We start from the raw sequence: 13,239 nt of genomic DNA on the forward strand, positions 1-13,239 counted from the left end.
ATTATTCATTTCCATCGATGCTGCCTGACCTGCTGAGTTCCTGCAGCAGTTTGTATGTGGTGGTTTGAATTCTGTTTCCTGGATTAGTAGCCCAAATATCAATACTGATATTCTGACAACTGAGCTCCCACTAATATTGATTTTGTTCTTCTTCCCCCTCTCATTCTCTTATTGTGTGTATTTTTTAAAATCTTTCTCTGGTTATTTTTTTCCACCCATTTTCCTTCACCTTCAAAGCTACATTTTTGCCTAGGCTTTTGATTACTGCCCCTTCCCCTACCTCAAGGAAGCAGAGTAGCACACTCTTGGGTTTGATGTCTTAAAAGTCCCAGAGAACCAGTTTCAATGGCTGAAGTTTGCATGTTGTGTTTGTGACTGCGTGTGTTTCCCCCCATGTGCTCTGATTTCCTCCCACATCCCAACCACGTGCAGGGTCAGTGGGCTAATCACTGTGCAATGCCCCCCACATCAGTTGTGTGGGTGGGGAGTGGAATCCAATGAGGACTTTGGAAGAATAAACTAGGGTTAATGTAAATGGATTGCTGATGGTCAGTGTGGACTCAGTGGACCAAGAGGTGTTCTAGATTTTCATTCTACTTCTGTGCAAAGATGAAAATCACCCTAGAGCAGGCGTTCCCAACAAAGGGTCCACGGTCCCTTCAGTTAATGGTATTGTTTCTTGGCAAAAAAAAAAGGATGGGAATTCCTGCTGTAGAGAATGTTAGCCACATTTTGCTACGTTTGAAGTGCTGTATTGATTTATGTAGAAGAAATGAATTCTCACTGCTATTCCTGATTGCACTGGTTATCCACTTGCATGTGGTTTGTAGCACAATGTCAGATGACTGGATGGTGAGTGGGAACTTCTTGTCGAACTTTCATCCTACCTTAGCCAAGAGTCACTATCACTCTTCTTGCATAGCCTTCAGATGAAGTACTACTCCATATGGATTTCCCAGGACAATGCACATCTCCACCTCTATTCCCCCTTCCCATGTATAGGTGATGGGGTTGGGGGAAATTAATTCGTTACCTTGTTGTTCACAGCTTTACCGTTTCTTGCCAGAGCTTGAAAGAGCAGGAAATATCTTTGACCATGTGTTGAGCACATGGTTCACTTGCAGGAGAGAGCTCAGCTAGCGCCTGGTTTCAATCACCCCGCCCTCTCTCCCAGACTCCATGTAATTCTGCCTCGTCCCACAGAGCAGCTGAGTTGGAAGTACCAAGGATCAATGTTCTCTGCGGTTTCCTGCCAAATAAACCGTGTATCTAATCACTCCGGATTGATGTAAAGGTGGATTTGATTGTGGAGTAGGTTATTCCAACAAACAGCCATGCATCATCAATTTAAAATAAAGTAATATCTGGCTCTTTTTATTAATAGTGCAATAGTTTTAGTAGTTTCACGAAAGTTAGGGAGTTGTAACAAATCTAGCCCAGACTTGGAATTGAAATTGGTTTATTAATGTCATATGTACCGAGGTGCAGTCCATCCATAAGATCTTTTCAAAGCATAGATACACCGAGGTAATACAAAGAAAAACAATGACAATGCCGAAAATAATGTTAGTTACAGAGAAAGTGCAGTGCAGGTTGATAATAAGGTTCAGAGGTTCATTTAATAACAGTATGTATACAGTATACAGCCTGAAATTAGCAGTCTTCACAGACATCCACAAAACATGAAGCCCTATAGAATGAATGATAAAAGCACTGAAGCCCCGAAACCACCTCCGCCTTCACACAAGCAGCTGAAAAAGCATCATCCATCCTCCCCCATGTAGCAGCACCATAGACACAGAGCATCATATCAACAATACTCACTGGAAAAACAGGGGTTAAACCTGGAAGTTCTTTGAGGATGTGATTGAAGGTAGAGCAGAGGATGTTGTATAAATCCATGTATACAGGCATTCAACGAAGGCTTGCATGGTAGACTCATCTAGAAAGTTAGGATACATAGAATCCTAACTCAGCTGATTGGACCCAAAATTGACTTGCCTGTAGACTGCAGAGGGTAGTGGTGGATGGACCTCTTGTGATTTGTGATCACTGATGTTCCTCTGGGAGCTCTATTGCTTGTCATCCCTATACGTGATTTAGATGAAATGTGATTGTGCGGGTGAGTAAGTTTGCAGACAGTTGGTGGTCCTATGATTTGCATAAAAGGTTACTCTGTAGTATCCAGGACATCTTCAAAGAGCAATCCTCCAAAACGTGGCGTTCATCATTAAGGACCCCCATCACCCAAGACGTGCCCTGTTCTCGTTGTTACTATCAGGAAGGAAGTACAAAAGCCTGAAGGTACACTCTCAGCAATTCAGGAACAGCTTTTTCCCTCTGCCATCCGATTTCTGAAAGGGCATTGAACCCATGATTACTATTTCACTACTTCTTTTATTTCTATTTTTGCACTGCTTATTTAATTTACTTATTTAATATGTATTCCTTAATTCATTTTTCCTCTATTATTATATACACTCAGACCCCGCTTAACGCTGAGGATGCATTCCTTGGAGGTGGAGTGCAATGCGTGGTCATTATAACATTACGTAAATGGACATGTGTGCCTGATTTAAAAAAAAGTCAAACTTGAGATATATTATTTTATGTATACACAGTAATTCGAGGAGTGACAAACACACAAATAGGCCTAACCTGTACATCAGTGGAGCAGCAACACATCACAGCAGCAGTGGAGGGAAGTGGGTGGTTGTTACATCTCAGAGAGGACCAGACTGTGGGTCCTCCTCTAACTTTGGCTTCTTCTAGTGTACATTAAGATTTGACTGCCTTCTCTTAAGTCTCTTCTTATGAAGCGGTTCTCAGTAGCAAAAAATCATGTCGTGAACACCTCTCTTTGCCTTATTGATTCTCTCCCAGTCAGGGTCACTATCGATGAACTGGTCCATGATTTGTGGTGATGCTAGAGCTGGATAATTTTGTGGTGAGGTTTCTTGCTGGTGTTTCCTGCTTTCCATCAGTGTCCTCAGATTCACTCAGGATGCGTTGCTCTGCCAATCTTCGAAGCTCTTCGTTATTGAGGCTCTCACTATCCATGCTAATGCTTTTCCTAGACATCTTAGATGTGTACACTCACTAGAAGTTGCAGGCCGTTTTCCAAACATTATGGGTGAAAGAAATGGAACAAATTGGTGAAGAAGCAATTGACTATCAGAGCATATGTAAAGCACTTTGATTGGCTGATTGAATGTTTACTGTAATAGTAGCAGCTCTTGAGAAGTTTTAAATGTTGTTTAGAAGGTATTTTTGTCATTTTCAAAATTTCAATAAAGAATTGAATAACTGCATTGTAATGAATCAGCGCTATGCTGGGTCTGAGTGCAAAGTAGCAAATTTCACAATTTATACCAGTGATATTAAATCTGATTCTGATTTAAATGATTCAGTGGGATATGTATCAGTTGTGGATAATGGGTGGAGAAGTCGAAGATGGAGTTAAATCCGGGCAAATGTGAGGTGGTGCACTTTGCAAAATCCAACATAAAGGGGTGTACAGTTTAAATGACAGATGCTTAACAGCATAGGTGAACAGAGGGATCTTGGGCTGGCATCCTAAAAGTGGCTGCAGCTTGATGGGATGGTAAACGAAGTGTATGGCATGCTGCCTTTGGTTGTTGAGGAGCCATGATTCAGAAGTGGAAAGGGTTTCTGGGTATCAGCATCTAAGTATCTTGGCCCAACATATTGATGCAGCTGCAAAGAAGGCATGGCTGTGGCTGTATTTAATTTGGAGTATGAGGAGACTTGGTATGTCACTAAAGACACTTGCAAATTTTGACAGATGTACCATGGAGAGCATCCTAACTGGCTGTATCACCATCTGGTATAGGGGTGGGGCTACTGTACAGGATCAAAATAAGCTGTAAAGAGACGTAAAATTAGTCAGCTCCATCATGGACACTAGTCTCCATAGTATCCAGGACACCTTCAAGGAGTTGTGCCTCAGAAAAGTGGCATCCATTATTAAGGACCTCCACCAGCAAGGACATGCCTTCTTCCCATTGTTACCATCAGCAAAGAGGTGCAGAAGTCTGAAGGCACACACTCAATGATTCAGGAACAGCTTCTTCCCCTCTGCCATCCACTTCTGAATGGATCTGAACTCATGAACAGTACCTCACTACTTTTTTACCCTTTTTTTTGCCCTACTAATTTAGTTTAACGTTTTAATATAAGTATATATTTACTGTAATCACAGTTATTGAGTATTACAATGTACTACTACCACATAACAACAACTTTCATAATGTATGCCAGTGGTATTAAACCTGATTCTGATATGCTGCAACTTTATAAAACTCTGGTTAGATTACATTTAGAATATTGTGTTGAATTCTGTTCAGGTAGGGAGGACGTGGGAACTTTGCAGAGGGGGCAGAGGCAGTTTGTCAGGATACTTCCTGGTTTGGAGGCCGCACTATCAGGAGAGGTTTGACTAACTGGGCAAGTTTTCTCTTGAGCAGTAGAGGCTGAGGGATTATTTGATGGACATTTATAAAATGACACAGGTTATAGATTAGAATAAATATCCAGTAGTTGGTAGATTAATTGGTCATTGTAAATTGTCCTGTGATTAGGCTAGGGTTAAATTCATTGCTGGGCAGAGTGGTGCGGCTCAGAGGGGCAAAAGAGCCTATCCTGCTTAGTGACTCAATAATTAAACAATATTTTTCGGGACTGAAATATCTAGAGGCATGTATTTGAGGTCAGTGGAGGGAACTGCAAAGGCATTTTTTACATTGATAGTGGTCTGGAATGCAGTGCCGGGATGGTGGTCGAGGCTTCTAACAAAGAGGCTTTTAAAAGACTCTTAGATAGCCACACACACAAGTATGCAGAGGAGGGAGGGATATGGTCAATGTGCGGGGAAGAGGGGTTAGATTAATTAAGTGTCATTTGTTGAATTAGTTCGACAGAACATTGTAGGCTGAAAGGCCTGTGCTGTACTGTTCTATGTTCTAAATACAAATTATACAAATTGATTTTACAAGAAAGAACAAAGAATAAAAAAAAGTTAATTGCAGAGCAAAGTGGTAATAGAGTGGCTATATTGAGGTAGTGGTGAGGATTGTGTTCTTTTGTTCAAGAACCAAGTGGTTGAAGGGAAGTACCTCAGCTGTTTTTGAACTTAGGGCTTCTGTACTTCCTGCCTGTGGTGTGACATTCAGCATCTTCTAATCATTTGGACCTGCCCAGAGTCCAGAGAATTTTGGGTAGCTGCACAAAGATATGGCCTAGATCTTTAAATGTTGCCCTCTTGAGACAGAGCCTCTGTAAATATCACCGATGGAGGGGAGGGATACCCATGATGTATGGGCAGAGTTCACTACTCTCTGCAGCTCTTTGTGTTCTTTTATGCGGAGTAGGAGTGCCACATACTGTAGATGCAAGGCCCATCTTTTAGAAAGGTGTTCAGAAATACATCTATTATCAAAGTGTTTTTATATCATACAACCTTGAGATTCGTCTTCTAACATGCAGCCACGAAACAAAGAAACCCAAAAGAACCTATAAAAAATAACAGTCAATAAGCCACTGCGCAGGGAGAAAAAAACAAAGCATACAAACAATAAACACAAACAAATAGAGTTCTGAACTGAAGTCCACAGACCCTTATTTTCATTCAGAGACGAGCCTAAACTGTCAACCATACATGGGGTTCAGTTGCTTCGACACGCTCTGGGACTTGGGCCCCACTGCCTCTGTTCAGCTTGTACCTGACCGTTCCAGTTTGGCTCAGTGCCTAAATCGATTGAACCTTGGGTCTTCCTTGTTCTTGGTGATGGACCTGCTACCTCACCTCACCTCGCTTCTGCCACATCCAGTTGGCTCTGAGTCCAAAGGGAAGTTACAGATTATTGTTTGTGATAATCAAAGAGCCCTACCCAAGTTTGTTAAAGATCCCTTTATTTTAAGAACAACCTGGGTATCTTGAGTTCAAAAATGAGGAGAGACCTTGCAATTGCAAGATGGATTCTTAACCTCATAATCTCTCTCGATTTGATCTTGTACTTTATTGTTTACCTGCACTGCACTTTCGCCATACCTTTTTTCTTGCTGTATTCTGCATTGCTATTGCTTTACTTGGTTCTACTTCAATACCCTGAGTAATGATTTGATCTGTATAAACTGTATGCAAGATAAGCTTTTTACTCTATTTTGGTATACGTGATAATAATAGACCAAACCAATAATGAACCCAATACCAGTTCATTTCAGTATCTTGGATAACCAGCAGCAAACCAGATTAACTGGTTGTACATGTATCCCAGCTCCTTGCTAGTTTTATTGCCTAAACAACAACATCATGGAGATTTGGCCATGAAATTTGGAGTTTGAAAGGCCATTATATCTTAAACACAAGTGTACATCTCAGGTGACATGGAAGTGTGTCAATAAGTTTTTGAATACCCTGGGCTTATTTAAAACACTTCCTCTCTCTACAAAAAGGGAAAAGAAGAACATGCTTGCAAGTACATATAGTCTTACATATGCTAAAATATCTTGCAACTGTGGAAATACTTCCAAAATGCTGCTTTAATAGAATCATAGAAAAGTACGGCACAGAAACAGGCCTTTTGGTCCATCCAGTCCGTGCCAAACCATTTAAACTGCCTCATCCCATTCATGTGCCCCGGGACCATAGATTTCCATACCCCTACCATACATGTACCTATCCACATTTCTCTTAAACATTGAAATCGAGCTCACATGCACCACTTGCGCTGGCAGCTCGTTCCACACTCTCACCACCATCTGAGTGAAGAAGTTTCCCCTCCTGTTCCCCTTAAACTTTTCAACTTTCACCCTTACCCATGACCTCTGGTTGTGTCCCACCCAGCCTCAGTGGAAAAACCCTGCTTGCATTTACCCAATCTATACCCCTCATACCCTATTTAATCTCTGAAGTGTTACCTCAGTTGGGCACAGTAAGATCCCACATGCAGTGTAAAATAATCAGATAAAGTATGACGCCAGCATGCTTTTGGAGGTGCCGATGCCGTATTCAGGCTCAGAGAGAGATTTTGATAGTGATTCTTATTGCAGATATATAGACTAACACACCATCAGCAGTGTTGGGAGACAGAACAAGAATTTAAACAGGATGTTTTCTAGAGCACAAGCTGAGAGTGGGAAAAGAGCAAAGATTGGACAGTTGTGAGGGTCTGTGTGTATTACTAAATGCAGTGTAAGGTGATTTTCAAAACTCTTGGAAACAGCTTTGGTGACCTTTTCTCCCATGAGCTGATTATGTAATACATTTCTTGAAAGGTCTTTTTTTTGTGTTTGTAGGAGAGGCCTCAATCCCCCTCACCGAGTGAAGTCCATCTCCATGACAACCTTTACTGAACAGGAAATTGAATTCCTTCAGTTGCATGGCAATGAGGTGAGCACAGAACGTGGTGGGAGACCTCTGCGATCATTTAACACGGCTGGGGGAGGGGCGTCATAGGTTTGTGATCATTAAAAACAGAAGAATGTAAATCTCCCCAGACTGGGTGAACCATTGCACAGTATCAAGGAATAATCAGTCCTCCTGGACCATGAAGGCAGGAGTTTCCACTGTTTCGACTCTCACCAAACATTAATCAAGGGCAGGACCTTGATTTTGGAATTCGCAGTTTGCTAATGAGCTGATCTTTCTCCCTCTGCAACATTGACCCAGTCTGCTCCCAGAGTTTGCCTTGATGTATGAAATGGCATAGTGAGTGAGGAACACAGGGAAAGCGGGAACTCATTCTCTGTCTCTACTTGCCTTGCTTGTTAGACTATTGCCAGTATAGTTCCAGCTTATGGATTTGTAGTGGCAAAAGCTAATCCAAAATCAAAACAGAACTAGCCTGCAACCGCCACGGGATTGATACACTTGAAGGACGCACCCTCAGCTGCAATGAAATGATTGCTCCAAAGAGTCAAATTCCTTAATTTGATCCTTTATTAGCAATTGGCGATATTAAGTGGTCATCAAAGTGGTCCCAAGCCACAAACTGCCATGAAATAAGTAAGCAAGAATGCATGACTTATTCCCTTTGGTTTTAGCTTGCACCCACTAATGTGACTAGTTACCACATAAATGTGTAACGCAGAATGCAAAGGAAATAGAGAACAGATACATGGCTCCTACAGGGTTGATTCACTGACCAGTGATAACCAATGGAGTATGTGCGTTCTCCCTGTGGATACATGCGTTTCCTCCCCTGTACCAAAGGTGTGCATGTTGGTAGGTTGATTAGCCACAATAAAATGCCCCTGTTGTGTACATGATTGGTAAAATCGGTTAATTATAAAGTCATTGATAAGTACAGCACAGAAACAATCCCTTCGGCCCATCTGATCCATGCCAAAACCATTTAAGCTGCCTACTTCCATCGACCTGCACCAGGACAATAGACCTCCATACCCCTACCATCTACATACCTATCTGGACCGCTTAAACATTGAACTTGAGCACACTTGCACCACTTGCTCTGGCAGCTCGTTGCACACTTTCACCACCCTCTGAGTGAAGAAGTTTCCTCTCACGTTCCCCTTACATTTTTCATCTTTCACCCTTAACTCATGACTTCTAGTTGCAGACCCACCTAACCTCAGTGGGGGAAAAAAATGCTTGCATTTACCCTATCGATACTCTGCCTCTATCAATCTACATTCCAGGGAATATAGTCCTAACCTATTCAATCTTAACTTATACTTCAGGTCCTCCAGACCTTGCATCATCCTTGTAAATTTTCTCTGTACCTTGTCAGCTTATTTACATCCTTCCTGTAGGTAGGTGACCAAAACTGCACACAATACCCCAAAATAGACCTCACCAGTGTCTTGTATAACTTCAACATAACATCCTATCTCTTGTACTCAGTACTTTGATTTGTAATGTGGAGAGATTAAAATGGAATAAATGTAAGATTAGTACTTTCGTCATGATCTTGGAGGTGTGATGTGTCTTTTTGACCATAAGACATGGGAGCAGATCCAGGATATTTGGCCCACTGAAACTGCTCCACCATTCATCATGGCTGATTTATTATCCCTCTCAACCCCATTCTCCTGCCTTCTCCCTATAACCTTTGACACCCTGACTAATTACAAAATATACCCAATGATTTGGCCTCCTCAACTGTCTGTCAGTGAATTCCACAGATTCATCACTCTCTGGCTAAAGAAGTTTCCCCTCATCTCTGTTCTAAAGAGATGTCCTTCTATGGCTGTGCCCTCTGGTCCTAGACTCGCTCACTATAGGAAACATTCTGTCCACGTCCACTCCATCTAGGCCTTTCGATATCTGATAGGTTTCAATTAAATACTTTTCTCCCCCCATCCCCCCATTCTCCTGAACTCCAGTGAGTACAGGCTCTGCTGTATTGCTTTCAGTCCTACATTTCAGGTTTTTCAATATTCACTGCAACCCAAATTTGGTTTTGGCCAGTGAGAAGTTCAAAGTACATTTATTATCAAAATATGTATACGTTATTCAACTTTGAGATCCATCTCCTAACAGGCAGCCACAAAACAAAGAAACCCAAAAAACATTTTAAAAAAGGCAGTCAAACACCCAATGTGCAGGGAGAAAAAACAAGATGATGTTGGAGTGGAAAATTTGCTTCCTGACATCCTCCTGAATGGATTGATGTCCCAGTGCTAAAATCGTGCAGCACAAAAAGTAGCTCATCAAATCCGCACTGACCATAAAGCAACCATTTACACTAATCCTGTGCTAATCCATTCTAATACCATGCCCCGAAGCTGTAGTTTCTTTCCAACTAATTTAACCTTCAATCAGATCACCTTCAATGAGGATAAGTAATTCTAATCCCTGTGAGGATGCCTTCACGGTTTTAATCGTGGTATTTTCCTACACTCTGCCTGTGAGTCCGGTCTATCCCTTATAGAGATGCAAGAGGAGACTATTTGGCCCATTACATCACATGTAATCATACCTTTGCACGTCAGGAGAGCACAGAGTTTGCGTGTTCTCCCTGTAACCACCTTCCTCCCACATCCCAAAGAGGCAAACTCCATTCAGTGTTGGAAATTGTGATTGATTCTGGAGCACGACCTGCTGTGGTACAGTGTTGATCCATTAGGAATAAGTGTTCCTCCGCCTCTCTTCGGAAGGCTCTCCTGGATGCTCTGAAGATGTTATCAAAATTCTGAGATTTATGTGATTGTTAGTGTTGTTCAAACTAACTGGAGTTCACACTGGTCTCCTTCAGTTTTCTGTGTTTCCTTTCTTGTTGCTGTTTCTCCGTGTGGGTAATATTTTTAGTTTTTTGTGTGAGAGAAGGGGTTGGAGTTTGATGTTCTAGTTGCTATTTTGTTGTAGTTTTTTTTGCGAGGAAAGGGTTTGCGAGTTTTTGTTTTTTTTAGTGTGGGTGGAGGTGATGTCTTTTTCAACGACTCCATGGTTTTCTTTGTTTTGTGGCTATCTGGAGAAGGCTAATCTCAGAGTTGCATAATGCATGCATACTTTGATAATAAACCGAACCTTTGAATAAATGTTGTTCCATTGGGAATAAATGGTTAGGCTTTAGATTGCCTTAATCTTTTTTTTCTTTAGAAAGACATTTTAATCCTTAGAGTTCACAGAGCTCCCTAAAAGGAATTGTAGATCTAAATTTTCTGCATTTCCTAAGTTCCTGTACAGAATATAAAAAATATTGGACTGGAATATAAAAGCAAGAATGTAATGCTGAGGCTTTATAAAACACAGGTGAGGCCTCACTTGGAGAATTGTGAGCATTTTTGGGCCCTTATCTAAGAAAGGATGTGCTGACATTGGAGAGGGTTCAAAGGAGGTTTGCAAAAATGATTCCTACATTAAGAGGCTCATCATATGAGGAGCGTTTGATGCCTCTGGGCCTGTACTCTCTGGAATTCAGGAGAATGATGGATGACCCCTTTGAAACCTATCGGATGTTGAAAGGCTTCAATAAAGTGGATGTGGAGAGGCTGTTTGGTATGGTGGGGGAGTCTTAAGACCAGAAGACACAGCTTCAGAATAGAGGGAGGTCCTTTTAGAACGAAAATGAGGAGGAACTTCTTTAGCCAGGGAGTGATGAATCTGTGGAATTCATTGCCATAGGTGGCTATGGAGGACAAGATTGCAAGATTCCTGATTTAGGGTATGAAGGGTTATGGGGAGAAGGTAGGACATTGGGGCTGAGAGAGAAAATGGATTAGCCATGATGAAATAGCGGAGCAGACTCAATGGGCCAAATGGGCAAATTTTGCTTCTATATCTTATGGTCTTAAATGTCCCACCACTTTAGGGTCTGTGGTCATAATTAAGTATTTGACATATTTATATCCAATTTATTTGTTCTTTTTACAATATAATGGTTTAAATTTCTTGAAAATATTATTTCATAAAGGTATATTTTGCAAGCTGTTAATCTTATTTGCAAGAAGACCCTACCTGTATATCACAGAACTATGGTCGATGGATAGCAAATGAGACTAAGCCAAAATCATTTCAGGACAGTTGGCATCTGCTCATTGCAAGAGTCCACCTCAAACAGGCAATTCTTATTTTCTGATAGCCGAATCTCCTTGTCTTGTTGAAGTGATACCAGTCTTGTATTCCACCCCCCCCCCCCCCCCCCCCAACCAAATGTCTGAATAAGCTGCAAAATTCTCTGGTCTTGGGCACAAAGGCTGAACCAAATTTATTGATTACACTGAAGTTGGTGGTTTAGAAACATCACCATTATTATATACCGTAGATTCTGGACTACAGAGCGCACCTGATTAAAAGCCGCTGGCTCTAATTTTAGAAATAAAATCAATTTTTTACTTGTACAGGCCGCACTGGATTTTAGGCCGCACCGGATTTTCGGCCGCAGGTGTCCCACGTTGTAATATGAGATATTTACACAGAAAGATATTACACGTGAGGATTTTTTAACTTTTAATTAAATCCATATGGTAACAAACAAATATATATTGCAAATGCTTTTTTTCGAACCGTGCCTGTAATACGGCTACTTTTAAATATACATACGTATCGGTAACACAAATTACGTTGCATATACTTTTTTACTGAACAGCACGAACAACATTCCAATATCTCCTAGCGACTGGTAAAAATATATATACTGCAGCCTACCAGGAAAAGTTATTGATCGCCTTTAACTTAAAAGCAGCGTTTTCGCTCGGGTCTGATGTGCTTGGGTCTGATGAGCTCGCGTAACGCGATCGGGTCTAATGTGCTCGGGTCTGATGTGCTCGGGTCTGATGAGCTCGCGTAACGCGATCGGGTCTAATCGGGTCTAATGTGCTCGGGTCTGATGAGCTCGCGTAACGCGATCGGGACTAATCGGGTCTAATGTGCTCGGGTCTGATGAGCTCGCGTAACGCGATCGGGTCTAATCGGGTCTAATGTGCTCGGGTCTGATGAGCTCGCGTAACGCGATCGGGTCTAATGTGCTCGGGTCTGATGTGCTCGGGTCTGATGAGCTCGCGTAACGCGATCGGGTCTAATCGGGTCTAATGTGCTCGGGTCTGATGTGCTCGGGTCTGATGAGCTCGCGTAACGCGATCGGGTCTAATCGGGTCTAATGTGCTCGGGTCTGATGAGCTCGCGTAACGCGATCGGGTCTAATCGGGTCTAATGTGCTCGGGTCTGATGTGCTCGCGTAATGCCCCCACCTTCCCGTTTATCGCAAACCGGTATCCCACAAGACGCGGCGAAACCGGGTGTGACGTCATAGCATCCCGGGATGTAGTACAGAAAACAAATATAGTTAAAACACTTCTAACTTTAACTAACAAATGAATTACTAAGCGAAAATATTATAAACTAAGTAACTGCCATAAAGGCAGCACAATGCTTTTCTTCGAGTGTTTTCCATGTTGATGAGGGTGAGTACAAATGACTGATTTACAATAATTTAATTGTGAAAGTGCGCTTGATTTATCGTACAATTTCATTGGACCTCTGTGAACTACTCATCAATTTTATTGGTCTACTGTTACGAGGCAAAATGTTTACGAGGCGGCATGAAAAAAAACCATGTATTAGCCGCTCTGGATTAAAGGCCGCAGAGTTCAAAGCTGTTCAAAATGTGGGGAAAAAGTAGCGGCTTATAATCCGGAATCTACGGTATATCATTCTGGACTCAGCACGTAATGCAGTTACGAAGAAAACATGGCAGTGCCTCTACTTCCTCAGGAGTCTGTGGAGTTTTGCACAACATCTAAAACTCTGATAAACCT

The 13,239-nt window shown here is 41.8% G+C and overlaps 1 protein-coding gene across 3 annotated transcripts in view; it reads left to right on the forward strand.

Moving 5' to 3' along the window:
* The window catches only part of LOC140729221 (arf-GAP domain and FG repeat-containing protein 1-like), a 126,270-nt gene that overhangs the window by 17,399 nt on the left and 95,632 nt on the right, over nt 1-13,239 (forward strand). For all 3 annotated transcript variants that reach the window (XM_073048738.1, XM_073048739.1, XM_073048741.1), the window contains exon 2: nt 7,318-7,411. In XM_073048738.1, the coding sequence (XP_072904839.1) occupies nt 7,318-7,411 (94 nt within the window). The remainder of the gene's footprint in view (nt 1-7,317; nt 7,412-13,239) is intronic.

The sequence above is a fragment of the Hemitrygon akajei genome, chromosome 6 (assembly GCF_048418815.1).
Source record: "Hemitrygon akajei chromosome 6, sHemAka1.3, whole genome shotgun sequence".
In the NCBI taxonomy this organism is placed as follows: domain Eukaryota; kingdom Metazoa; phylum Chordata; class Chondrichthyes; order Myliobatiformes; family Dasyatidae; genus Hemitrygon; species Hemitrygon akajei.